The 26,980-nt window shown below is 38.2% G+C and overlaps 1 protein-coding gene across 1 annotated transcript in view; it reads left to right on the forward strand.

The window, feature by feature from the left end:
* Positions 1-11,742: 11,742 nt before the first annotated feature.
* Positions 11,743-26,980, forward strand: part of LOC128650513 (acyl-coenzyme A thioesterase THEM4) — a 62,921-nt gene continuing 47,683 nt past the window's right edge. The window contains exons 1-3 of the mRNA XM_053704424.1: positions 11,743-11,926; positions 13,086-13,221; positions 14,436-14,598. Coding sequence (XP_053560399.1) covers positions 13,123-13,221; positions 14,436-14,598 — 262 coding nt within the window. The 5' untranslated portion in view covers positions 11,743-11,926; positions 13,086-13,122. The remainder of the gene's footprint in view (positions 11,927-13,085; positions 13,222-14,435; positions 14,599-26,980) is intronic.

Below are 26,980 nucleotides of genomic sequence, written 5' to 3' on the forward strand. Positions count from 1 at the left end.
TAGCTCACCAGTGTTCAGCTAACTCCCATAAATGCATTGCATCCACACGATTTCAGGCACACAGAGTGAAATAAAGCCATGAAAGATACAACAGAAAATGATCATGTAACCGCACTTCTACTCCATATGTTCCAAAACATTTAGATAAAACACTGAGAAAAACACTGCTCATTCTAATGTTTTTCATTTTTTCGCTTATCTCCAAAGGTAGAGAAAGGGGAGTACAGGCAACATTTGGCCCAGGTGGCAAATATAACCTGGCGACCCCATATTAGCTGATCTCCAGGCTCTGGTGCAAGACTTCCATAAAATACTAGGCTTACCTGTACTGGGTTTTATTTTCTGGAATATTTGAAAGTATGAGACTTTTCAAATTACCATCCCTGATTTAAAATATCTAAAGAAATTCTTTACCATTGCCGAAGGAGAAATGAAAGCCCTTGTCAAAGCTGTCCCCCACTACCTGTCCTCACTAATCAACAAATAGTCTCCAGCCCCCCCCCTAAGGTCAAATGATGACCTGCTCCTTGCATCTTCTACCATCAACTCTTCCCATGCTAGACTGCAGGACTTCTCTCATGCGGCACCAACCCACTGGAATGCACTTTCACACGCTGTCCGACTTTCCCCTAATCTGTCCTGCTTTAAACATTCAATAAAGACATTTTTGTTCTAGGAAGCCTACCACCCAACTCAGTAACAAATTAACTCCACTTACCTAATAATTGCCCTCATCTAACTCTTTACTAACATAATTCTTACCCTTGCAGCCCCCCCCCCTCCTGTTCCTCAGCCTTCTAGAGTATAACTTCCCACGGAAATACAGGCAGTCCCTGGGTTACAGACATTCGACTTAAGTTCAACGCGTACTTACAAACTGAGAAAATAGAGCTTTATCGCCAATCCTTCTTTCCAGGATAATATTTTGGGCCAAAATACTCAAAATCCAATTGTCACAAGGGCAGAAGGTGATGTGAAATTTTCTGAACAGGGGCACAGATTGCAAAACAAACTTTTCGCTAAGCTATCCAAAACTAACACAATGTTTGGCTAGAGTTTCACCTAAAAAAAAGTGCCTGTTCCAACTTACATACAAATTCAACTTAAGAACAAACCTACAGAACCTATCTTGTACGTAACCTGGGGACTGCATGTAGAGCTCTCAATAACTCTTGTATTTGTTTATAAATGTTATCCTGTCTCTTAAAAATAATGTAACATTGTTGTACTTTTATCTTTTGTACCCATGGATAGTGCTGCAGAATTTGTTAGTGCTTTATAAATAAAGTATAATAATAATCATATTTGACTATGCTGGTCACCCTTCTTTGATCTAAGTAGCATCAGTCTTCCCTGCTACTTGGAATAGTACTCCACATTTTTGCAAATGTATCTTAAAATTGATTAGCGTTGCGGAATCTGTTGGCGCTCTGCAAAAAAACGATAATAATAATAATTCTTAAAGCACTAGATAAACTCATCATAAGTTTTGGGTCCTATTTTAGCTGATACAGTGAAGGTGACTTTAAATGTAATGAATAAATCTGATTTCTGGCTCTTCCTTGGATCATTTGGAAGCAAAATTGGCTGAGATGTGATGAAATCCAGGACATTCCTGTATGTATTGGGTACTTGTAAAGCACGGCTAATCACCCGTAAGGGTCTCAAGGCGCTGCTCATTTTATCTAGTGGACCTCGCCGGGGATCAAACCTGCAACCCTCGGGTTGCTACAGAGCTCAATCACAGTGCATGCTGAGCTATCTGTCCGGCCTGCTCAAGGCTTAATAATATAGACCCATTTTTCAAGCAGTATGGAAAATAAAACAAAATAAGAAATAGATGTCAAACTCCTCAAAAAGCTGTACCTGTCAACCAGAAATAGTTTTAATCAAAAATAAGAAATATATATTTGAGAAGCGCTAAGAAGTAAGCTAAAGACACTAATTAAAATGTTAGATTATAGATATGTGCATGATCGAAAAATTTGGTTCGGTTCAGATCGATTCTGAGTTTTTCGAATTTCGTTTCGGATCGATTCGAATTCGGAAAACTTTGAATGAATTCGTTTTGGATTCATTCGGATTAAAAAAAAATTGTCTGTATTCGGAATTTCGGTATGTGTGCTGTGTATTAGACTAGTATTATGTACTGTATATTAGGTGTAACCCATAGCAGAGTGATATAACCTAATATACTGTACAATACTAGTGTAATCCATGGCCATCCGAATTTACTGAATAAATCAGAACTAATTCGGATTTATTCGGTAAATTCAGCAGTATTTTAATTCGGAAATTCGGATCGATCCGAATCTCCGAATTTGCTGAATTTCCGAATCGATCCGAAACGAATTACACATGTTTAATTATAAATAACTTTCAAAAAGACTTATCTTGTGTTCATATAATACCTATATGGTTCAATAGAAAATTATACTACTTCTATAATGGCACATAAAGCCTAACAGGCCCATTTATCAAGCTCCGTACGGAGCTTGAAGGGCCGTGTTTCTGGCGAGTCTTCAGACTAAAGACTTCAGTCTAAAGTCTAAAGACCGCTGCTCCATAACCCTGTCCGCCTGCTCTGAACAGGCGGATAGGAATCGCCGGACATCAACCCGATCGAATACGATCGGGTTGATTGACAGCTCCCTGCTGGTGGCCGATTGGCCGCGAGTCAGCAGGGGGCGGCGTTGCACCAGCAGCTCTTGTGAGCTGCTGGTGCAATGTTAAATGCGGAGAGCGTATTGCTCTCCGCATTTAGCGAGGTCTTGCGGACCTGATCTGCAGTGTCGGATCAGGTCCGCAAGCCCTTTGATAAATGGGCCTGTATGTGATTACAGATATACCCGTGGGATAATATATACATAAAATATAGTATCCTATTATTGCTGCAACAATCAAACTTACAAAGAATCCCTTAATAAAATAGGGAAAATAGGAGACTGAAAAAACATCTAAAATATTCACATAAAAATATATCCATGCACATGGTTATAATTATTATAAAAAAAGACGAAGAGAGTGCGCACTCTATAATAACCAATCAACCTAAAAAACCATCTTGTTCCGTAATTTTAGTGACCGTTCAAATATGGGAATGTCCCTCAAAGTCATGTGTCTTGCTACTGGCCAGTAGAATGTCAGAATTAACAATTCAAATGTAGCAACTGTTATCTGTTGTTTAATTATGCAACAGGCGGTTTATATCCAATATCCAGTGTATTAGAGATTCTTGCTTAATACAATGTATCCGTTTTTTGTATCTGTATATGTATCCAAATGTTTCCCTGGTTGGTATGTTGCTACCGATAAAAGATGTGGTGATAACCAATGTAGCATAAATACTGTCAATTCCTTTATCTTCTTATCACATTGAAATACTGTTAAATGTCAATATTCATAGACAGTTATGCCGTATTTGTCTATTCACTACTTATTCTCGCCCCTTACTGGCCCAGATCTTATTTACCTTGTTTTCTCTTAGTTCACGCTGTTTTTGGCGTATATCCAGGATTTGTTAGACCTTTCTTACGGCCAGCGGGTTTCCACGGATTCAGTAGTGTTTTTCAAAGTTCTTATCTCTGTCTTTTTCTTCCGTCCTCACCAGGGAATAGCGCTTCTCAAATATATATTTCCCATTTTTCAAGGAGCTCAATAAATATTTGCCATATTTGCATATTGTTAAGGCCCAATCCTCTGTTAAACACATTCTGTGTGTCAGGGAAGTGTTCTTGCCATTGCTGGGAGATATAGAAGGCCAACTCCTTAGCTATAACATGTCACAAAGCCCAAACAGGCAATATTTGAAATTGATATATATGCTTTAAGAGATTGTTCAACTGTAATGCCTTTGTACCTCAAATATCCTTGACTATTTTGAATCATTTCGACATTTTTTCAGCTCTATGTTGACAAAAAAATAGTCTTAAAATTTAGCTGGACCATGATCTACTATAGTAAAATCAGCATAGACTTTTGTTACATGGTTGTAAGATCATTTTTTTTCTCTGAGACTTTGTCATCAAGAAGGTGAAATCAATCCTTTCACCCACACAGTGCTTCTGAGTTTCAACCTAGATTTCATCTCAGCACAATTTTCCTTTACCAAAAGTCAGGTTAAAGGGACAGTATACAATTTTCATATTACTGCATGTAATAGACACTACTATAAAGTATAATATGCACAGATACTGATATAAAAATCCAGTTAAAAAACTTACTTAGAAGCTTCCAGTTTAACTCTGTTTGAAAGTTTACTGGAACACCCACTGCAAGTGGGAAATATCACACTCCCCCTCCCCCTGCATATGAAAAGACCCTTTACACAAACAGGAGCAAGTTGGAGTAGGTAATATACGTCTGTATTCTCCTAAAACTTTGGGGCTTGGTTAGGAGTCTGAAAATCAGAGCAATGTTATTTAAAAATAAGCAAAACTATCCATTTAAAAAAAATGGGCTATATAAATGGATCATCTACAAAACATGTATGCAAAGATAAATCTACAGGGAGTGCAGAATTATTAGGCAAATGAGTATTTTGACCACATCATCCTCTTTATGCATGTTGTCTTACTCCAAGCTGTATAGGCTCGAAAGCCTACTACCAATTAAGCATATTAGGTGATGTGCATCTCTGTAATGAGAAGGGGTGTGGTCTAATGACATCAACACCCTATATCAGGTGTGCATAATTATTAGGCAACTTCCTTTCCTTTAGCAAAATGGGTCAAAAGAAGGACACACGCGTCCAAGTACTCCACAGCGTGGCTGGCAAGAAAGGGTATAAAAGAAGAAAATCTAATGACATGGCCTCCTTGTTCACCTGATCTGAACCCCATTGAGAACCTGTGGTCCACCATCAAATGTGAGATTTACAAGGAGGGAAAACAGTACACCTCTCTGAACAGTGTCTGGGAGGCTGTGGTTGCTGCTGCACGCAATGTTGATGGTGAACAGATCAAAACACTGACAGAATCCATGTATGGCAGGCTTTTGAGTGTCCTTACAAATAAAGGTGGCTATATTGGTCACTGATTTGTTTTTGTTTTGTTTTTGAATGTCAGAAATGTATATTTGTGAATGTTGAGATGTTATATTGGTTTCACTGGTAAAAATAAATAATTGAAATGGGTATATATTTGTTTTTTGTTAAGTTGCCTAATAATTATGCACAGTAATAGTCACCTGCACACACAGATATCCCCCTAAAATAGCTATAACTAAAAACAAACTAAAAACTACTTCCAAAACTATTCAGCTTTGATATTAATGAGTTTTTTGGGTTCATTGAGAACATGGTTGTTGTTCAATAATAAAATTAATCCTCAAAAATACAACTTGCCTAATAATTCTGCACTCCCTGTAGTGTATAATGTCCCTTTAATCCAGTTGGAGCTTTCATACACCCTTTAAAAACTAGAAATTTCTTGATGATTTTCACTAATCCTTTTTATCAGCAAGCATTTGGCGAATTGCACATGTTGTCATTAGGGTCTTTTGAGTACCAGGAATGTGGGAAATATTGGCTTGGTCTATGTGGCTATGTCGGTGCTTGGTAAAGGATGGGAGCTTTCCAGAAAGGCTCTTAAACACAAGGCAGGAAAAATGGAGGGTGCGTCTGGATTCCAGCGTCAGCCAGTTTAGTTCTTTTAGCATGTCACAATGGTGGGTCCTGTAGTTACATTGTAGCACAAAGCGGCAGAACGAGTTATACAATGTATTAAGTTTATTAAGGTGAGTTTGCGGTGCAGGTGCGTATACTACGTCCCCATAATCCATGATAGGCATCAGCATTTGCCGTACAATCTTTTCTTTTACTGTAGGGCTGAGGCAAGATTTGTTTCTGTACAGGGCACCTAGTTTTGGATAAAGTTTAGATGCAAGTTTTTCTATGTGGAGGCCAAAAGATAGATTAGGGTCTAACAACATACCCAAGTATTTGAAAGAGTGGACTGCGGTCAGCGTACAATTGGATTTTGTTTTGATGCGTAGATGGGAATTTTGTAATTTGTGTAATTTAGGTCTCGTTCCAAAGATCATTGTGACAGTTTTGTCAGTGTTTAGGAAGAGTTTGTTTTTTGAGATCCACTTTTCTACCTCTGTGAACTGGTCTTGGAGCACTGCTTTAAGCTGCTGCAGATCGGAATTGTTTGCACATTATTGTTTTTAGGGATGCACCGAAATTTCGGCCGAAAATAGCATTTTTTGTTATTTCGGTTTTCGGTTTTTTTGCCTTTTATTTTCGGCAAAATTATTGTGTAGCATATTTTAAATTTGATGCCAGCCTAGAGCTGCTGTTTGAGTTCATTACTTGACTTACTGTTTTGCATATAATAATAGTTTTCTAGGACTATACTTTATTTTGATAATTGGTAACAAAACAAAAACGGTTAAATCTGATTCTGTTACACAGAACTAAATAAAAAAATAGTACTAGTGATGCACCAAAATTTGGGCCGCCGAAAATGTGCAATTGCAATTTCGGCCCAAAATGGCTAAAAATGTACAGCCCCCCCCCCTGTTCTATTGAGTTACATGTCTATCCTTAGCATAAGGTGAGCAGCACAGCAATGGCATGGTACACAGAGCACACACATAAGTACCATTACATGATTATATTTGAAACCAGCAGAGAAGGAAACCAAAGTTCTGAATAGTGAATACAAATATCAAAGGAGGATAAGTAACATGTTTATAAACACTTGATATTATCAGAGGCAAATATGCGTGCACACTTTATAAGCATAAGCCCCAAGCTCGCACACAGTTGGTACAAATTAGCACCCACCAGACAGTGTAAACAAAAAAGCACAGTAACTTTCTATAACCACCTTGCACGTAAGGTTGTAGCTAAGTCCAGTGGTCCTGGTGATAGGTGACAGGCAGACTCCATTTGGGGCTCTGGACATATAATCTGACGGGTCAGTGTGAGACCCGAACTAGGCAGAGATACGATGAGAGACGATCAGGTGCAGCCACGCTCATCGCACGGATAACTACACCCAAAAATAAAACACATGTCCACCTCGTATTGTTGTCTGGCTATAACCACGCTCTCCCTTATAGAGCTCCAGTTTCACTGCAGATCACGCCCTACTATACAAGTGACCATGTCCATTTATTGGAGCTTTCCCGCCTACAAGCTCTCTAAGCTACACACACACACTGTAGTTAAAAAAGAAAAAAACAATTTCGGTTTCGTTTCGGTTTTCGGCCAGGATCATCCTGAATTTTCGGTATCGGTTTCGGTCCAGAATTTTCATTTCGGTGCATCCCTAATTGTTTTATTTAAATGAACTGTATCCATGGGCAGTGCTGCTTCATAAATAAAGTATAATAATAAATAATAATAATGTAGCCTTGCCATTCAGTAATATCTCCACTGCTGGTCCAATGGATTATTTTTTTCTAATTGAATATATATATATTGAAATTGATATATATGCTTTAAGAGATTGTTCAACTGTAATGCCTTTGTACCTCAAATATCCTTGACTATTTTGAATCATTTCGACATTTTTTCAGCTCTATGTTGACAAAAAACTAGTCTTAAAATTTAGCTGGACAATGATCTACTATAGTAAAATCAGCATAGACTTTTGTTACATGGTTGTAAGATCATTTTTTTTCTCCGAGACTTTGTCATCAAGAAGGTGAAATCAATCCTTTCACCCACACAGTGCTTCTGAGTTTCAACCTAGATTTCATCTCAGCACAATTTTCCTTTACCAAAAGTCAGGTTAAAGGGACAGTATACAATTTTCATTTTACTGCATGTAATAGACACTACTATAAAGTATAATATGCACAGATACTGATATAAAAATCCAGTTAAAAAACTTACTTAGAAGCTTCCAGTTTAACTCTGTTTGAAAGTTTACTGGAACACCCACTGCAAGTGGGAAATATCACACTCCCCCTCCCCCTGCATATGAAAAGACCCTTTACACAAACAGGAGCAAGTTGGAGTAGGTATCCGTCTGTATTCTCCTAAAACTTTGGGGCTTGGTTAGGAGTCTGAAAATCAGAGCAGTGTTATTTAAAAATAAGCAAAACTATCCATTTAAAAAAAACAAAAAACTGTATGGGCTATATAAATGGATCATCTACAAAACATGTATGCAAAGATAAATCTAGTGTATAATGTCCCTTTAATCCAGTTGGAGCTTTCATACACCCTTTAAAAACTAGAAATTTCTTGATGATTTTCACTAATCCTTTTTATCAGCAAGCATTTGGCGAATTGCACATGTTGTCATTAGGGTCTTTTGAGTACCAGGAATGTGGGAAATATTGGCTTGGTCTATGTGGCTATGTCGGTGCTTGGTAAAGGATGTTGATCTCTATACAGCCAATCATGAGGCTATTGTTCATTTTCTCGCTCATTTGTTTTCAAAACCTTCAGTCAACTGAACACAAAGAGCTGAGGCTCCTAAGGCAAATATAAATTAAACGGTAACAAAGAAAAATAATCCTTCTAAGGAAAGAGTCACAGAAAAAAGAGAAACCCAGTATCACATAATTGCATGTTAAATGTAAAGTAATTATATTTAAGTTGCAGAACAAAAACCTGTGCTGCTTGAAATAAGAGAAGTCCCAAATGTGTGTACTGGCAATCAGCGGGCAACTCACCGGGAAGTGTTCACCCCTTGTACTTAAGCTGGCAAGTTCCGACGTCAATTTGTCTGCCTGGGACGAGACCTAATGGTACAGACCACTTGCCTCAACTTGTCCCGGCTGTTCGTTGGCGTCCGTGTCCTCCGCTGGCTCCTTTCGGAATCCCTCCGCCACGAGTACCGGATCTATCCGGCGTTACGTTACCAGGAGTCCTCCAATCGGGAGGTCAGGAAACCCACAGACCAGGCTGCGGCACAGGCAAATAGTGATGATCCAATCACAATGCAGGTAAGGGAGCAAGTATCTTCGGCTGCACAGGTGCTCCAGGTTGAATATAGCAGGAACGGATAGGCTGGTGGCTGGAAAAGTTAGTAGATCAAAAGAAGAAAATCCAGCTATCCTTGAGTAAAACAAAAATTCTTTATTGAGTCCTTTAAAAGCAACATATATAAAACAGCAAGCAGCAAATACTGACGGTGTAGAGGGCACAGCACTGAATGGCTTACATGCCATAGCCTGAGGCTATGACTACGGATTGATCCGAAACATGTAAGCCATTCAGTGCTGCGCCCTCTACACTGTCAGTATTTGCTGCTTGCTGTTTTCTATATGTTGCTTTTAAAGGACTCAATAAAGAGTTTTTGTTTTACCCAAGGATAGCTGGATTTTCTTCTTTTGATCTACTTCTATGGAAAGGTTATATCTCACATATGGAAACCTTGACCAGTTCTTTAAAGAAAGTCCTGTTCTTATTTAATTTATGTGATTTTCTAGATTGTAAGTTCCCACAGGAATAGGGCCCTCAATTCCTCCTGTATGTGTTTGTAAATTTTGTCCTGTGTCTTACAAGTTTTATTTATTTATTTTTTATTTATAAAAATATTTTACCAGGAAAGATACATTGAGATTTCTCTCGTTTTCAAGTATGTCCTGGGATCACAAAACATTGCATTGATACAATAGGGTACAATAAAATACAAAAACAATAATAATACACAATATATGAAAAAAATAACATAGAACAGGTAGGAAATATATAATCAACCATGACAGGTGCATTCTGTTTTGAGATATATAGAGAGGGATCTCTTAAAGGATATTAGGCTTGGGGAAGATTTGAAAGTGTGCGGGAGGTCATTCCATAACTGTGGCGCTCTGTAGGAAAAGGTGGATCGAGCTGCTTTCTTATTGTATTGAGGCAAGCTAAATAATGTACTGGATCGGAGGTTATAGGAGGTGGGAATAGCTGGGGAGAGCATTCTGCTCAGGTAGGGTGGGAGCTTTCCAGAAAGGCTCTTAAACACAAGGCAGGAAAGATGGAGGGTGCGTCTGGATTCCAGCGTCAGCCAGTTTAGTTCTTTTAGCATGTCACAATGGTGGGTACTGTAGTTACATTGTAGCACAAAGCGGCAGAACGAGTTATATAATGTATTAAGTTTATTAAGGTGAGTTTGCGGTGCAGGTGCATATACTATGTCCCCATAATCCAAGATAGGCATCAGCATTTGCTGTACAATCTTTTCTTTTACTGTAGGGCTGAGGCAAGATTTGTTTCTGTACAGGGCACCTAGTTTTGGATAAAGTTTAGATGCAAGTTTTTCTATGTGGAGGCCAAAAGATAGATTAGGGTCTAACAACATACCCAAGTATTTGAAAGAGTGGACTGCGGTCAGCGTACAATTGGATTTTGTTTTGATGCGAAGATGGGAATTTTGTAATTTGTGTAATTTAGGTCTCGTTCCAAAGATCATTGTGACAGTTTTGTCAGTGTTTAGGAAGAGTTTGTTTTTTGAGATCCACTTTTCTACCTCTGTGAACTGGTCTTGGAGCACTGCTTCAAGCTGCTGCAGATCGGAATTGTTTGCATATTATTGTTTTATTTAAATGAACTGTATCCATGGGCAGTGCTGCTTCATAAATAAAGTATTGCCATTAAGTAATATCTCCACTGCTGGTCCAATGGATTATTTATTTCTAATTGAAGTCCATTTATATAGCGTGTCATATTAATTTCAAAAGTATGTCACACAGCAAACCTGTGATAAACAGCGATGTAGTGTAGTTAACCTTGATGATCTCGTGAATGTGGCAACCTCATGACTCACAAATGTTCCTATTTTTGAATGGTAGTTCTCTTTTAAAGGGAAAACACCTAATTTTAATAAGAAATCCAACAATACCAAAAATTTTACATTTCTGTAACAGGTGTATTTTCTCTGAAAATGATGTTTACAGTGACATTAAACCTAAAATGTAACTCCCATATCAAACCTCCCAACTGTTCCTATTTGAGAGGGACAGTCCTTGATTCTGAGCTCTGTCCCTCTGAGTCTGAGACAACCTTATGTCCCTCTTTACAGAATTTCCCTTAGCCCCACCCATGAAACGCCAACAAACTGCCCTGACACACCCAGAAATACTCACAATCCCGCCTAACAACCCATGATCACTTCCAAGTTCCTTCCAATACGACAGCTTCTAATAACCTCCTGTGTCCCTCATTCTCAGCCACAAATGTTGGGAGGTATTGCCATATGTTTATAAGTAACTTGCACTGGTCACAACAAATACTTATTAGGAGGCTTTTCATTGGACTTCAAACCAAGGCAAATTGTAATTCCACAATGACAGATTTAAATATTTATGTAGTATGCAGTTGTATTGCAATGCATTTCTAAATTGCTGGGGGGGGGTCGTCTTCTGAAAACGTCCCTTTAATTAACACGTTTTATAACATTGTGAGAGGCAGGTTAACAGCCTAATAGCCAAAACTTTTCATAATTATTAATATTATTAATAATTAACAATATTACAAAACTGCGAACTGCAAATGTTATACCAGCCCCGAGCGTTTTGCGAGACTTATTTTTCCTAAGCTAAGACTATACAAATGGGACCTCTATCTGTGTTGTAAAGTCGAATGGTTAGTTATTCAAACTATTACTTCACATCTCTCGATGGTTAAAAATATGTACAGTAGTTAAAATGTTGCTTCCCGAGTGCCACCACCCAGACCCTAGAAGCCAGGGTAATAGGTTGTCCAACCAACCTTGAACCAAGACAACGAAAGCAATGCATGTGATGAGATCTGATTAGGAGGCGTTACGTATACGTGATGACGTTCTGCCGGGAGACGCAAAGCTTTGAATGAGGTGACGTCAAGAAGAGACCTGTCACTGTGTTTACCTTGGTGAAGGTGATTGCAACACCGTTCAGAGAGAGATGTGAGAGGATGAATATGATGTGAAGAGCAAAGAGAGCGGACAGGAAGCACAACAGTGAGGAGCCAGAGAAAGATCAAGAATTGGTGAGAAGAATGAGGCTTAAAGATAAAAGTGATACGTAAAGGATATACAGTGACAATGATTGATAACTAAATATAAGCATAACATGGCAAAGTTGGCAGTGACTAGCGCGATCAAAGAGAACATATGGGAAGGAGAATAATAAAGCTGGGGTAAAATAATGATCTAGGTAAGAAAACCGAGAGGCGATCGAAGAGAGAGGGGTTTTATAAAGTAATGTATGAAGATAACAAAGGAAAAAGAGGTGAAAAATGCGAAATTTTAGATAAATATCACTGTTATGTGGCAAATCATGCACATGAGCAGCGGGTAGACAAAAATAAAGGGTAGTTTATATGAAACAAATTAAGAAATTAGACCAATTATAGTGCTGGAAATTCTGTTTTATTATATACTGTAAATGGGCTTACACTATATATATATATATGTGTGTGTGTGTGTGTAAAATCTGAGTTTAGCGTTCTAAATTATTTTCTCACTTTAACAATTGGTGTGGGGGTTCAGATGAGGGCTACCAACAATGCTGCAGTGTTTGTGTCTACAGGAACAAAAAGTGGAGTCATATTTTGGGGTGTAAAGTCCCTCTTCTCCCCATAGACTTTTCCCAGCCAGCTCTGCTCACCTACATGGATACATTGTATCAAACCCTCAGCCTACAGGTTTTTATACATTTGTAACTGTTTACTTTACACCCCAAAATATGGCTCCCCTTTTTGTTCCCGGAGACACAAACACCGCAGCATTGTTGGTAGCCCACATCTAAACCCCAACACCAATGTTTGAAGTAAAATAATGCGATATGGCCGAGAAAATAATTTAGAAAGCTAAACTCAGATTTTACACTTTTATATATATATATATATAGATGGATCATGAATAATTTAATAATAATCTTTATATGGTATGCTCTACTGTTACTGTAGCTGCCTGGGTTTTAAAGTACAGATTATGTGAGTCTGTACCTCTCACCCAATATGCTATCTGTGATCAGTGTGTACCTCTCACCTGCTTTACATTCACAAGTCTGTAGTTTTGTATGCCATATGTACTTGCCACATGCTGCATAGAATGCTGAGTCATAAATCCAGCAACTGCTTAGCACACTTATTAGTGTATCTAGTCTTTGTGTGTACTATAACCTTTATAACCATTTCTTTACAGTAGAGTACTTTGTGGAGTTTATTATCCGGAAACCACCATGTTGCAGAGTTGTGCTAGGCTACTGCGGGTTGGGTCTACCCTCTGCCATCAAAATAGTCTGAAACAAACTTCCATTTCCATGCCACAATGTTTCTCAGTGAGTACAAATCTCACCATCCTTTTTTTTTTCTGATAATGGGAACACAAGACTGTATACAGTGATCAGATGAGTAGTGGTATTTAACACTTGGAGGATTGTACAAGATAGTGAAATAAAAAACAAAACAAAACTATTTAATATTTAGGATGAAAAACCCAAGAGTAAATTATAGACTCAATAGTTTCTGACATCAATAGAAGAGGAAAATTATATATATATATATATATATATATATATAAAATCACTACTTTAATACTACAATACTACATTGCAGAATGTCTGCATATAAAATATTAAAAAAAATATGTAATTGTCATTTTGTTATCAAAATATAAGTTTAAAAACTTATATTCTGCCCTGCTAAGGCCAGTTAAGGACCTGTAACCATGTAGAATTTGCATATCACAGCTAGAAATGTGCTTTTGTGATGTATACTATTTGTATTGCACATAGTACTTATTAAAGAGAAATACATCTTTATTGTCCCTTTAAATTTCAGAAAAAGGGGCAAAATAATTAATTGCTGAAGAAAAAGTAAGATACTCATATCACTATAGATATCTAGTTAGTTCTTATCCTGAATATTGTGTGTGTTTTTTTTAAACATATGTCAAGAAGTACATAAACTTCAAACTTGAACAAAGAAGAACTACCAAATAAGACATGATCTGGAACAGAATTTGGCTTCTAAAATTGTACTCCTAGGCCCCTTAATTGGCTTTTTCCCCCCAGACAGACGCAGGACAGAATAATTTGAGAGATTACATCATCCTGCATTACACAGTTGCAGCACTCATTTCACCCCTTGATTGTACTGAACACATGGAGCAGTGAAGTAACCCCTTTGTTCCCCTTCCTGTGAATTGCATGTGGTATGCTGCCATGCATGAAGACATTTAGGGGAAGAAAGGAAGGAAGTTAACATGTTAAAGCTAGCAGAAGTATCAGGCAGCTTTGCAGGTGCTCACCTCAAAGGGTAAAGAGAGGCTATGCTGCCACTCCTTTCCTTGACCATACTAAAGGCCTTTTACCAATGGGAATGGCAAGCTTCCTTGTGCACTGTATATGTTGAGCCCTGCAGTAAGAGATTGCTAGAATGTCTGACATATGTATTAGGCTATCTTGAGGATACTACAGGTATGTCAAAATATATTACTGTGATTGCTTGAGATTCCAAGAGCTTGTGCACTTAACATAATCTGTTCTTCCAGGTCAGCCATCCATATTCTTCTGGGACATTGCGAGATTTTGGTTTCCCAAATGATACATGGAGCCAGAACATGGTGAATTTATATAATAGATTTTTGGAACTGAGTAAGGATGGCAGCTGGAGGCGGATTCCTTCTTTCAACACCACTGTACATCACATGGAAGGTAGGTACCAACTCCTCTTGATGTTGGATAGGAAGAGATATGGGAGAAGAGAGTAGGTAGATGTCAGATTTATCCAAGAAGAACCCAGCAAGGGCTCATGTTTCACAGACAGAAGCACAATAATTGTTATATAGCAGACACAGATGGGAGGTTTATAGAACGTTAAGTCATGAATTCATGGAATAGCGTTTAAGCAATACTAGAGTAAAGGAATTTAGTATAACAGATTGGTGAAATAGAATAAGTGACAGTGAGATAAGACCTATTATGTTAATCTTTATAGCATGGTTCTTCGACCTATGGGTTTCTACCCAGTACTTGGTCGTAGGAAGCCTTTTATGTATCTACTACTTTACTGCATACATAGGGCATGGGTGAAATGTTGGTACATTTATTTAAAACATCACATTTTGTCCACATTTGTCCTTTTTAAACAATTTTTGAATGTTTGCAGAACATTCTAATTAATCATTGTTTCAAACAAAGGTTTCATTTTCTTACGTTCAACAATAGGAAAATGTGACCTGCTTTAAAGATTGTTAGAAATTAACTGGGCAAGGAGTCCATGTCTGGTTTCCCCCATCATCCTTAGGGAGACCTCCCCAGGGTGATGGTAAAAGAAAATTGACTCCTTGCGCAATGTGCTTAGAGGAATATGGCTGCACCTCACTGACGAGGCCCAAAGGAGACGGAAACTATCATCTGGGGTTGCCGTTTTCCTTGCTCAGTGGAGAATCGCCTGGTATTTTGGGGCTTGACTGACCTTGCTAGACGGGATCAGACATTGATATACTTCTGGAAAGTTTTCCTCTGTGAAAAGCACATTTGGGCAAAAAAAAGCTACTCCCAGGTGGTAACCGGGCCATAGAACAAGCTGTTTGTTCCTGGCAGACTGCTTTTTTTTTTTTTTTTTTTTTTTTTTTTTTTTTTTGTATTTATATAACTTAAATGGTTAGTAAACTTAAAATGAAATCCCCTTTAAATGTTTATGTAAAGTTAAAATGCATTTCAATGCACTGTGAGTATTTGCCTGTTTTTTCCTCTAATTATAAAGACATGAAACCTAATTTTTCTTTCAAGATTCACACAGAGGCTACAATTTTTTTTTTTTTTAAACTTTTATTTATATCCAGCAATGTATACAGAGAAAAGGCAAAAAATAAAAAACCATGTCTTGCGCCACGCAGGGCTTATACAGAAAGATAAAGATAACATGAAGTCAGACCTAAAAAAAAAAAAATAATTGACAAAATTATCCGTATTTCAGATAAATGAGTTATATACTCTGCTGGTTTTTTTCCTTTTTTTTTGAAACTTTAAACCAATACTCTCAGTCGTCATGACCTCCATGACGTCATCTATATTTACATAACAAGAACAAACTAAATAGAAAAAAAAAAAAAAAGAAAACCCCAGAAGAAGGGAGAAAATATCAATTACTCTCTACCCCCCCTCTCCAGCTACCAAATGCCAAGGAGGACTATTTCTGAGTTTTTAAATGGGAAAATCAAGTAATCAATTTCCCTTTCATGAAATGTTTTAATAAAGGCTGCCCATTTATTAAAGAAATGTTTTATATCTGATTCCTTGTCAATGTTTGTGTCTTTCTGTTCTAGTACGCATTGTTTTTTTAAGTAGTTCTTAACTTCGGTAATAGTCGGCAGTGTTTTCATTTTCCATTTTTTACAGATTAAATATCTAGATGCAAAGATAGAGAGATTTAGTAACTTTTCGTTCCTCTGGTAACTATTTTCTGTATTCAAACATAATATGATTCGGTATAGTGATAAAGTAATTGTCTCGATTTTCAAGACAGTTCTAAGCCAGTATTCTAACTTGTTCCAGAACCGTCTAATTTTAGGACATTTCAAAAACATATGTACCAGATCTGCCGCAAGATAAGAGCATTTTGGACATTTATTAAATTGTTGATTGTGCACTCTGAGGCCTTTCTCCGGGGTGAAATAGGCCCCGTGAAGGAGCTTAAGATGTGCCTCTCGCCAGGTGGCTGACAGGGTGGTGGATGATACTTTGTTAATTGATAACTGAAGAGTTTTTGGTTCTATGTTACTCTGGGGTATTAGGGAGGACCATACCACTGCCATCTTATCCAGAGTGGAAGCACCCTGATTAGCGCTGAGTATGCGATAGCACGGGGTAATAGATGTGTGTCCGTTTTTAACTAAAGTTAACCAGCTTTCCAGTTTACCTAGCACCCAAGACCAGCCCGCCTCTTTGGTTAATTCGGCAATATAATGTCTTATTTGCAGATATGCAAAAAAATCTCTATTAAGAAGATTAAATTCATTCTTCAATTCTTCAAAGGTTTTAGTATATTTTCTATCACTGTCAATTAATTGGGATATCCTGACAAGGCCGTTATTGTGCCATCGATTAAAGACTGCTGAATTTATACCTGCTTGGAACTGTGGATTCCCTGTCAAAGGAAAATAATTCGAAACCGTGGTGTTTATTGCGAAGGCTTTGGTTGTTTTCCACCAAGCCTTGATTGGGTTATATATGGTTTTAAGTTTCTTGATCTCTGCTGGGAGCTTCTTTGGTTGGCAGTGAATCATGGTTGATGGAAGGTATGGTTCGCAGACATTCCTTTCTAACTCATTGTTAAGGATATAATTCTTAGTAAAGATCCAGTCCGTAGTTATTCGTGCTAGGAAGCTAAGGTTATAGAATCTGATATTGGGTGATGCTAAGCCTCCAAGATCCCTTGGTGCAGTAAGTTTGGCAAGGGATATCTTAGATCTTCTCCCTTGCCATAAAAATTGTCTAAGCATGGTATTAAAGAAGCGAATGTCTTTCTCTGATAAGATTAGCGGGACGTTCTGCAGAATGTAGAGAATTTTAGGAAGAAGAATCATTTTGAATAACTCTGATCGGCCAGATATGGATAGAGGCAGATGTTGCCAATTTTTTAATTTCTCCTTAAAGGTAGTTAATATGGGCGTAATATTAAGTTTATATAAGTCTTTTAAATCAATTGGTATGTGGATCCCGAGATATTTAAAGGATTCATGAACCACCCTAAATGGAGTGTTTAGAATGGAACTATTATTTCTCCTCAGCCAGAGAATCTCAGACTTTGTTTTATTTACTTTGTACCCTGAAAATAGACCGAAGTGATCGGTTAATTGGAGAAGTTTTGGTATATTAAGCTTTGTATTGGAGAGATAGATTAAAAGATCATCTGCATATAGTCCCATTTTTATTTCATAGTTCCGAATTTTTATGCCTTCTAAAGATGCTCTTATCATAATGGCCAGGGGTTCAATGGCTATATCGAAGAGAAGCGGAGAGAGAGGGCATCCCTGGCGCGTCCCCCTACCTATTATAATAGGAGGAGAATTAATATTATTTATTATTAATCTCGTATGGGATTGTTTATGTAGATTTTCTAGGAAATTAGAGAAATTTCCTGTAATCCCAAATTTTGATAAAGATGTTATTATATGGTTAAAAATAACCGAGTCAAACGCCTTTTCTGCGTCGATTGACAGGATAGCTAAATCAGGGGTGCCCTCTCTCTCCACCTCAGAAGAGGGAGGGTTCTGAGTATAGTCTAAAGTGACAAGAAGTTCTCTAATTTTTGCAGCAGAGTTTCGGTTATTAAGAAAGCCAGCTTGATCCGGGTGGATTATTTTTGTTAAGATATTCTGTAGTCTGTTTGCTAAGATAGTAGAGCTGCGCATCTTCACCTGTCTCACGATTCGATTCGATTACGATTATCATCGTAACAATTCGATAAGATTCGATTCTACGATGCATCGCGATGCATCACGATTACTGCACTATTTCTGCCCAATTTTTAAATTTTTCAGAAAAAAAAATTCAAGAAGTCAAAGTATTGAAATAAACTCTTTTTTTATTTTATTAGCTCAAAAAAGGACACTCTTCCTGTGGCAAAGTCTGAACACAGCAGACAACAACAGTTTATAGAACAGTAAATACTAAATGGCAATTGTTGTATTGGTTTGGAAACAATATTATGGCATCAAACTGTAGTTACAGAGTACGTAGTGTAAAAAGTGCAGTGCTCACAGTGTACTTCTTCAGTAAAAGAAAATATTTAAATGTATATATTATATATTAGTAAGTAGTACACTATACACTTGTAAAGAAACATGAACAACAAATAAATGTCTAACCTATCTATGTTGGTTTTAATTTAATTTCTTTACTTACTTAGTAATAATAATATAATAGACATTAAATTAAAACCCAAATAGATAGGTTAAGCTTAAGTTACCACCATAATACCTTATTTGTGTGAAAATTGTCCTCAGAAAACAAAACATAAATCCCTTATAGGTACAAAATTACAGGTGCAGTCCACTGTGCCTTCATGACTGTCAATTTGTGGCAAACAAACATCACGTGAAGAATCTGGAACACAACACACAGCACAGAGTGTGCACACAACACACATGTGATTGTGACATATACAATTAGTTTACACAGTTACAGACTTACAATAGTACTAGAGAGAGAGACATTTAAAACAAGTAGCATTGAACTGAACTACTATAACTACAGTTTCTTCTTGATGATTATATTATCTTTATGGGATCACAAATATAATTAGTTAGTTATTAGTTACTGTTAAAGCAGTACTACACACAACTGAATAGTGACTGAGTCTGTCACTGAACAGTACACAGCAGTCACACACAAACAAACAATACATAAAAAAGGACACAGACATCAAGGAGTAAATCATGGTGAAGAAAGGGTGGCACGCCACTCACCTGAGGTGTGTGTGCTTTATTTTTGTATTGTGCTGTTGTGTGTGGCACTGTGTGTGTGCTGTACTGTCTGTAGTGTACAGTATATTTGTGATCCAATAAAGATTTACTCAAGGTTTACTCAAGGCTTTTCCTTCCCCTATAGTGGGGTTTGGCTTCAGTCTCACTCTCTGCATAGTGCACTCATAGACAGTTAGACAGTCACACTCACTAGACACTCAGACACTAGAGACACAGTGGGACACACACACAAACAAAAACATTCAATGGCACCACAGTCAGCCACAGTCACACTCACACTCATAGACACTTAGACAGTGACACTGGGACAGACACACAATCACATACAAACAAAAAAATTCAAAGGCAGTTAATACACTCATCTCACACACACTCATAGAGAATGAGATACATACAAACTTTTCAAACTGGCACTCACTCACTCACAGACACACTCACACACTCATAAAGAGACAGTTAGACACTGCAGTACACACATTGTTATTGTTAACTGGTTGGTTATATTCGGTTAACCCCTACAGATCTGCCTGGGAGTGGGTGGGATGGCATTTGGGATTGGGATCATAAACAAAAACATATGATATCTTTCTTAAAGGGTCTATTTAAAATAGACAATTTTTTAGTGTGAATGAATAATATTAATAATCCCTTATGCAGTGTGCACTATGCACTCACTGCATTGCAAACAATACAGGGGTGTGCTGTAACAATAGCACAACATCTACAAAACAGAGCACTTCCTGATTGGCAAACATCACAGTAACACTAGAAGTAGTAATAGACATTATACAAGAAGTAGCATTGAACTACTAGATTTACTAACTTTGATTATCAATATCTTTATGGGATCACAAATATATTGTTACACAACACACACACAGTCACAGTCAAACAATACCAAAAAAAACACACATCATAAAAAGAGTGAATCATGGTGAAGGGTGACACTGACTGACACGCACACATGAGGTGTGTGCAGTTGTGTGTTGTTTCTTTTGTATTGTGTGTGTGTGTGTGTGACTGTGACAGAGTGACGTGGTCGGTCGTGTCGTGTAGTGTACTAGTATATTTTGTGATCCAACAAAGATTTACTCAAGGTTTTAAGCTTCATTTTTCAAAAAGCTATAAGCTATATAACAGTAACAAATATAAAATAACTTAACAGTAGTCTGCACTGGGCAGTGGGGCACACAGCACTTTCTTCTGGATGTGCCAAAAAACATTAAATATTAATATTATAAACCTGAATCACTACTCAGAATTATGGAATATGTAGGTTTTTCTGTAAGAACACTAGTTGATCCACATGCTCTGGTTTGAGGGTGCTTCTTTTAGCCGTTACCACATCTCCTGCAGTGGAGAAAACCCGCTCTGCAGACACGCTTGTACCTGGGATACACAAGTATCGCTTTGACAAATGAGAGAGGAGGGGAAATATGACCTCATGTACATGCCACCATTTCAAAGGGTCTTCAGTGAGAGGCAGAGATGGGGCTTTACAATATTTCTCTATTTCCTCTTCAGCCTTGGCATAGGGGGTCTTGGGTTCTATTGTACCTTCAGTGTCAGTGAAAGACTGTCCCAGCAAAGTCATGAGAAGCGATGTGGACTTTCTTTTGGGAGGAGAAGGGTTATCCTCCTCGATGGCTGATTCTTCTTCCAGAGTTTCTTTTCCCTCAGGCAGTGGCACTTCATCCACGTTTGTCCTCCTAGATGTAACTGTACTAGTACACTCAATCTGTGTTTGAACAAAAGAATAGAAAAAATAGCATTCATTATTACCTCGAGCAGCCAGCCAGCTAATGCTATGTGTGTGCTCAGAGAGACAGTAATGCATAAATAAATGCATACAACAGCTCACATCTATTCAAGAAACATGATGCAATTAAAATTACCTCCAAGGATGCAGCCTCCTCAGTCACTCCTCTGTATATCTCCAATCTCTCCTCCTCTGTGAGAATAAAAGGCAGTCCCTTAAAACGAGGATCCAGGGCAGAGGCTGTATAAAGTATCTTCTTCTCTGCCTCACTGCTGTACCTCTTCAGGAGATCTGTTTTGATGGCATTCTTGATCTCATGGATCATGGGTGTGTCTCCCATGGTGTCTGTCATGTTCTGGAGCAGTTGTGCATTTAGAGGGGCAATGAGAGAAACAGTTGGATTGCGCTCTTCTGACATCAGTGTGGTTGCATCTTTCATTGGCTTTAATGCACTCACAGCATCCTCTGCATTTGACACATCTCTTTCGTTGAGAGTGCAGAGATCTGACTCACTTTTTCTGACTTCTGGAGACAACAATGTGGCACAGATTGCAGGTTGCTGTTCTAGGAACCTCTCGACCATGTCATATGAGCTGTTCCACCTTGTTGTCACATCAGTTATTAGCTTATGATTCTTCAGGCCAAGACATTTCTGTTTTTCTTTCAGACAGTGGTTTGCTGTAGTGCTGCGGTGAAAAAATGTTGATATTCGTCGCACTCTGCCTAAAAGCCTGGAGAGCGTGGCCACTTTCAGCGCCCGCTGGGATGCGAGATTCAGTGTATGGGCGAAGCATTTTACATGAGGGAATTTTCCAACTTGAGCAGCAACAATCATGTTCGAAGCATTGTCGGTCACAAGCACTACAGATTTATCGGACAGCTGCCATTCTTCCACGACACGAGACAGTAGCTCCGCCAGATGAGAACCCGTGTGAGACTCATAAACTGCTCTCGTTTGCAGCACATGCGACAAGATCTTCCAGTCCTTGCTAATGTAATGTGCAGTTACTGTTACATAAGACTCCGTCGTGACTGAAGTCCATGAATCACACGTTAGTGCGACTCGACTGGCTTGGCTCATTGATGCAATTACCTGAGCTTTTGTTTCTTGGTAGAGTGCAGGTATAACGTTTTCTGTTAAGTGATTGCGTGACGGGATCTTATAACGTGGCTCTAGTGTCTTCAACAGGTTGCGAAACCCAAGGTTTTCCACAACAGAGTAAGGCCGTAGGTCCTTCGCTATGAAAGTTGCCACAGCTTTGGTTATTCTCTTCCCTTTTTCAGAGTTGGGTGGCAAAGTTGACAGCATTGCATCAATTCTTGGCTGATGAGCTTCAGCTAGTCTTGTTATTTCCTTGGCAGTGGCACTGGCGACAGCGGCAGGGGTTAGCATCTCAGAGTGAAAACGTCTAACGTGATTTCTCAAGTTAGTAGTATTCCCTAGGTATTTAATTTTTGTGTGACAGGCTTTACAAACCGCGTGTGTCTTGTCCAATTCGTGCTTTCCAGTATGTTCATAAAATCCAAAATGTGCCCAGATGCTTGCTTTTAAAATGCTAGGTGCATTTTTTTATCTCTCTATCTTTTTTGTCTCCCTCTGTCATTTTAGCATGACATGTACATATGTGACGGATGATGTTGTTGTCAACGTCAAACTCTGTCAGTGTTAAAAAAAAAAGAAAATACACTAAGTTCCAGTTGTCAAAATGTCAAGCCGCAAATGTAAAATCAACAAGTACTAGTAACTTCAACTACTTTGCCAATGCCATACATTTTGCGAACATAAATTTTAAAACAAATTGCATTGTGATAATTGCAGGGGACATCACTCACTCACTGACACAGTTACTGTAATATATTACACACTTAAAGGTGCAAAAACCCAAACATTTACTTTCATGATTCAGATAGAGAATACAATTTTAAATAAACATCATAACTAACTCTTCTATTATTTAATTTGCTTCATACTTCTCAGATATCGTTTGTTGATGACATATTAGCAATGCATTGCGCACAGCACACACATTACTTACTAAGTATATAATACTTTGTGCACAAGGAGGAGGCTATGCATTTCAACAAAGGATAAGCAAATTATATAATAGGGAAAGTTGTTTAAAATTGCATGCACTTTCTTGAATTAATATATTATTAAAATATTAGAACTTCAGACCAGGCCATCCATCCATGTGAAAAACATGTAGATAATAGATACAGATTAGACTAATAGAGACATTATTAGACAATAATAGTATACTATATTTATTTATAATACATTTTTTATATATGCAATATTATTCAATAATGCAGCAATTAATTATGCAGCAGCCTGAGCCTCAGTCAGCTCAGCATACTACGTTAAGTAAATAAGGCAAGTATTTAATTGTTACCCCTTATTGTGTAATAAATGTGATTGTGTACCCCTTATTGATTTGCTCTTTAAGTAAGTTAATAATTAGTTTACCTATTGGCAAGTAGTAGGCAGTTGAGGCAATAGGCAAGCATGGCAATGGCAATTATGGCATGGCATTGGCAAAATGTACAACGTTTTGGTAACTATTAACTAAACAAACAGTTAGTTAGTCTAATTCTCACCATAGGTCTCCTCCTGCGTAACTTCGGCACTTCAAGAGACCGCCCATGAGCGCCCATGTTGCTTTATTGGGTGACGTGACGTCAGTGACGTCAAAACGATGTACCGCGCACTTTCGCGCACTTTCTTTTACGTTTCCTGGAGGCTGGTCACGTGGGTAACGTTAATCGATTATCGCGTCTCAGCGCATCGATGCAGAATCGTTTCATGCCGCATCGCGATGCATCGTCAAAACGATTATTTTTGACAGGCCTATAAGATAGATGTCATGATTTTGTAATCAGAATTTAGGAGGGCAATGGGTCTATATGACTCTTTTTGAGATGGATCTTTCCCTCCTTTTAGAATCAGGGTCGTAAATGAGGAGGAGAAGGAAGGTGAGGCCGATTTGCCGTTAATGTACATCTCGTTAAAGAGATTGCTCAGGTAAGGTGTTATTTGAGCTGATAGAATTTTGAAAAATTCATTTGGGAGTCCATCCGGACCTGCTGCCTTATTAAGGGAAAGATTAGAGATTACTTCCTCTATCTCTTCTATTAGAATGGGAGAGTTAAGACTGGATGTCTCTTCGTCCGAGGCTGAAGGATAGGTGATTTTACTCCAGAATTCTGATGCTTTCACAGCATCATAGCCTCTGCATGTATATATGTCACGAAAGTATTCTATAAATATACCCGCTATATCTTCTGGGTTCGTTACCTGTTTTCCATTATGAGTTAGTTTTTCTATCAGTGGTTTTTTTCCTTCATTTTTAACTAATTTGGCTAGCATTTTTCCGGATTTATTACCAAATCTATAAAGTTTAGCTTGAAACCTAAGTTCTCTGTGGGTTTCTTGGGTCATTGCAAAAGTGTCTCTAATGCTTTTGGCACGAATATATTTCGCCCAGTTTAAAGGAGTTTTTTCAAGTAGAAAACAGTTATATGAATTGATCAGGGAATTATTCATCTCCCTCTCTCTTAACTTTACCTTTTTGGATAGGATGGCAGAGTAGGCGATAATTTCTCCTCTGAGAACTGCTTTCGCAGTCTCCCAGAATATATCGGGGCGCTGTATATATTCTTTGTTAAAATTAACATATTCGGCAAATTTATCCCTCAACCATTTTTTAAATTTTAGGTCTGTAGTTAGATGATAAGGAAAAAAAAATCGTGAGGTATTCGTATTAAATTGATCAAAGTAAAGTTCAAGAGTAATGGGTCCGTGGTCAGATAGAAGGATTGGCATTAATCCTGCTTTTACTTTTGTTATTTCAATACGTTCATCAATTAGGAATAAATCAATCCTGGAGAGGGTTTTGTGAGCTTTTGAAAGGCAGGTGTAGTCTTGGGCGCCAGGGTTCTGGACTCTCCAGATGTCACGTAATGCTAAGTTGTGCTTAATTTTATTGAATATTTTGGAGTCTAGATTATCTTTTTTTGTTTTAACTGTTTGACATTGTTTCTAAGTCTGTCTAGGGGACAATGTGGTGCCATATTGAAGTCACCTCCTAGGATCAAATGTCCTTCAGTGGTTAATAGGAGTTTTGACTGGATTAGATTCCAGAACTCTGGGTCGGAGGTATTTGGTCCATATATGTTACATATTGTATAAGTTATCTGTGCGTTCCTCAGCTTTACCAGAATGTATCTCCCCCCGGGATCAGCCTCAGAGTGCAATATCTCTACTTTGGCTTTCTTTCCAATCAGTATAGCCACACCTTTCTTTTTTCCAACACTCGGTGCTGCAAGGACCTCTTTGACCCATTGCGCCTTTAGTTTTAGAGATTCTTCTGAATTTAGGTGGGTTTCTTGTAAGAGACCGATATCGGTTTGAGCCTTCCGCAGATGTGTAAGTATCGCCTTTCGTTTAATGGGAGTTGAGATGCCTCCCACATTCCATGATACTATTTTTAATTTATTAATCCCTTGTGTCATCTAGATTGTGGAGAGGGGGGGGAGAGGTCGAGATAGAGGGAAGAAGAGGAAAAAAAAAAAAAAAAAGGAGCACATACATACAGTAGACAAAGACCACCCTATCCCAAGGGGGTTCCCTAATCACAAGGCCTAATTTCTCAATGTGTAGCGAAGTCATTTTTTAGTGAGGTTGTGGGTTCATAGTTTTGAAAAAATTTTCAGCCAACTGGGCATCTTCAAATATATGTGTTGTATTATTAACTATAAGTCTGAGTTTGGAGGGATAAATTATAGTGGCATGGTGACCATCCTGTATGAATTTGGTACAGATTGGGGCCAACTCTCTTCTCTTGGAAGCTGTATATGCAGAGAAATCTTGGAAAATTAAAATTTTAGCATTTTCTATGTATATGGGCTGGTTTTTCCGGAAATATTGTAATATCATATTTTTGTCCTGAAAGTTAAGTAGTCTTGCATTAACCGGTCTAGGGCGATTGCCGTTTTTGTTATCTGAACGGGGGGTGCCTAACCTATGGGCTCTCTCCACCAGAATTGAATGATAGGTTGGAGGAATTTTAAGGGCCTTTGTGAGTGTGTCTGAAATAAAGCAACATAAATCGTCAAATTGTTTGTCTTCTGGAAGACCAATTATCCGAATGTTATTTCTTCTGGAGCGGTTTTCCAGATCCTCCAGCCTATCATAAATTTTTTGAGTATTATTGTTCAAACTTTCTAATTTAGAGCTATGCCCTAATGTTAGGTCTTCTAGATCTGATACTCGCTGCTCCATTTCTTGCAGCCTGCTGGAGAATTGTCTAATCTCTTGGGTGAGTGAGGAAATGTCCTGCCTAATCTCTGCCCTAAGAACATCAAATTTGGGTGTAAGTGCTTCTGTAATGCTTGCAACCAGACTCTGTGGGGTAGAGAGTTCCGGCATCGCTATTGTATGGGCTAAGGTTGATTGTGCTTCAGTGGTAGAGTCCTGAGTATTTTTAGGTTTCCTGTCCCTTTGTCTAGCTGCCATATTTGGAGAGGGTGTCTTAGATGCAATAGATACAAATTTATCCATAAGCCACGTGTCTAATTGTGATAGTGACGGGGGAGGGTGTTGGTGAAGGGCCCTTCCAAAAGAGTGGAGGGGGGGAGCCAAGGGGATTGAGTGAAGGTGTGTTCTTATATGAGATTGATCCGGAGAAGTGACAGAATGTGAGGGCACAGTGAGGTGAGGAATAGTGGGAGTAAGTTGTGTTTCAAGAAACAATATTTGTGATCAAGGGTAGTAAGTGAAGAAGTGAGGTGTCGTGTATTTAAGCTAGTTTAAGGTGGCTAATGTGAAGTTCTGTAAAGAATCAAT

The sequence above is a fragment of the Bombina bombina genome, chromosome 1 (assembly GCF_027579735.1).
Source record: "Bombina bombina isolate aBomBom1 chromosome 1, aBomBom1.pri, whole genome shotgun sequence".
Taxonomy (NCBI): domain Eukaryota; kingdom Metazoa; phylum Chordata; class Amphibia; order Anura; family Bombinatoridae; genus Bombina; species Bombina bombina.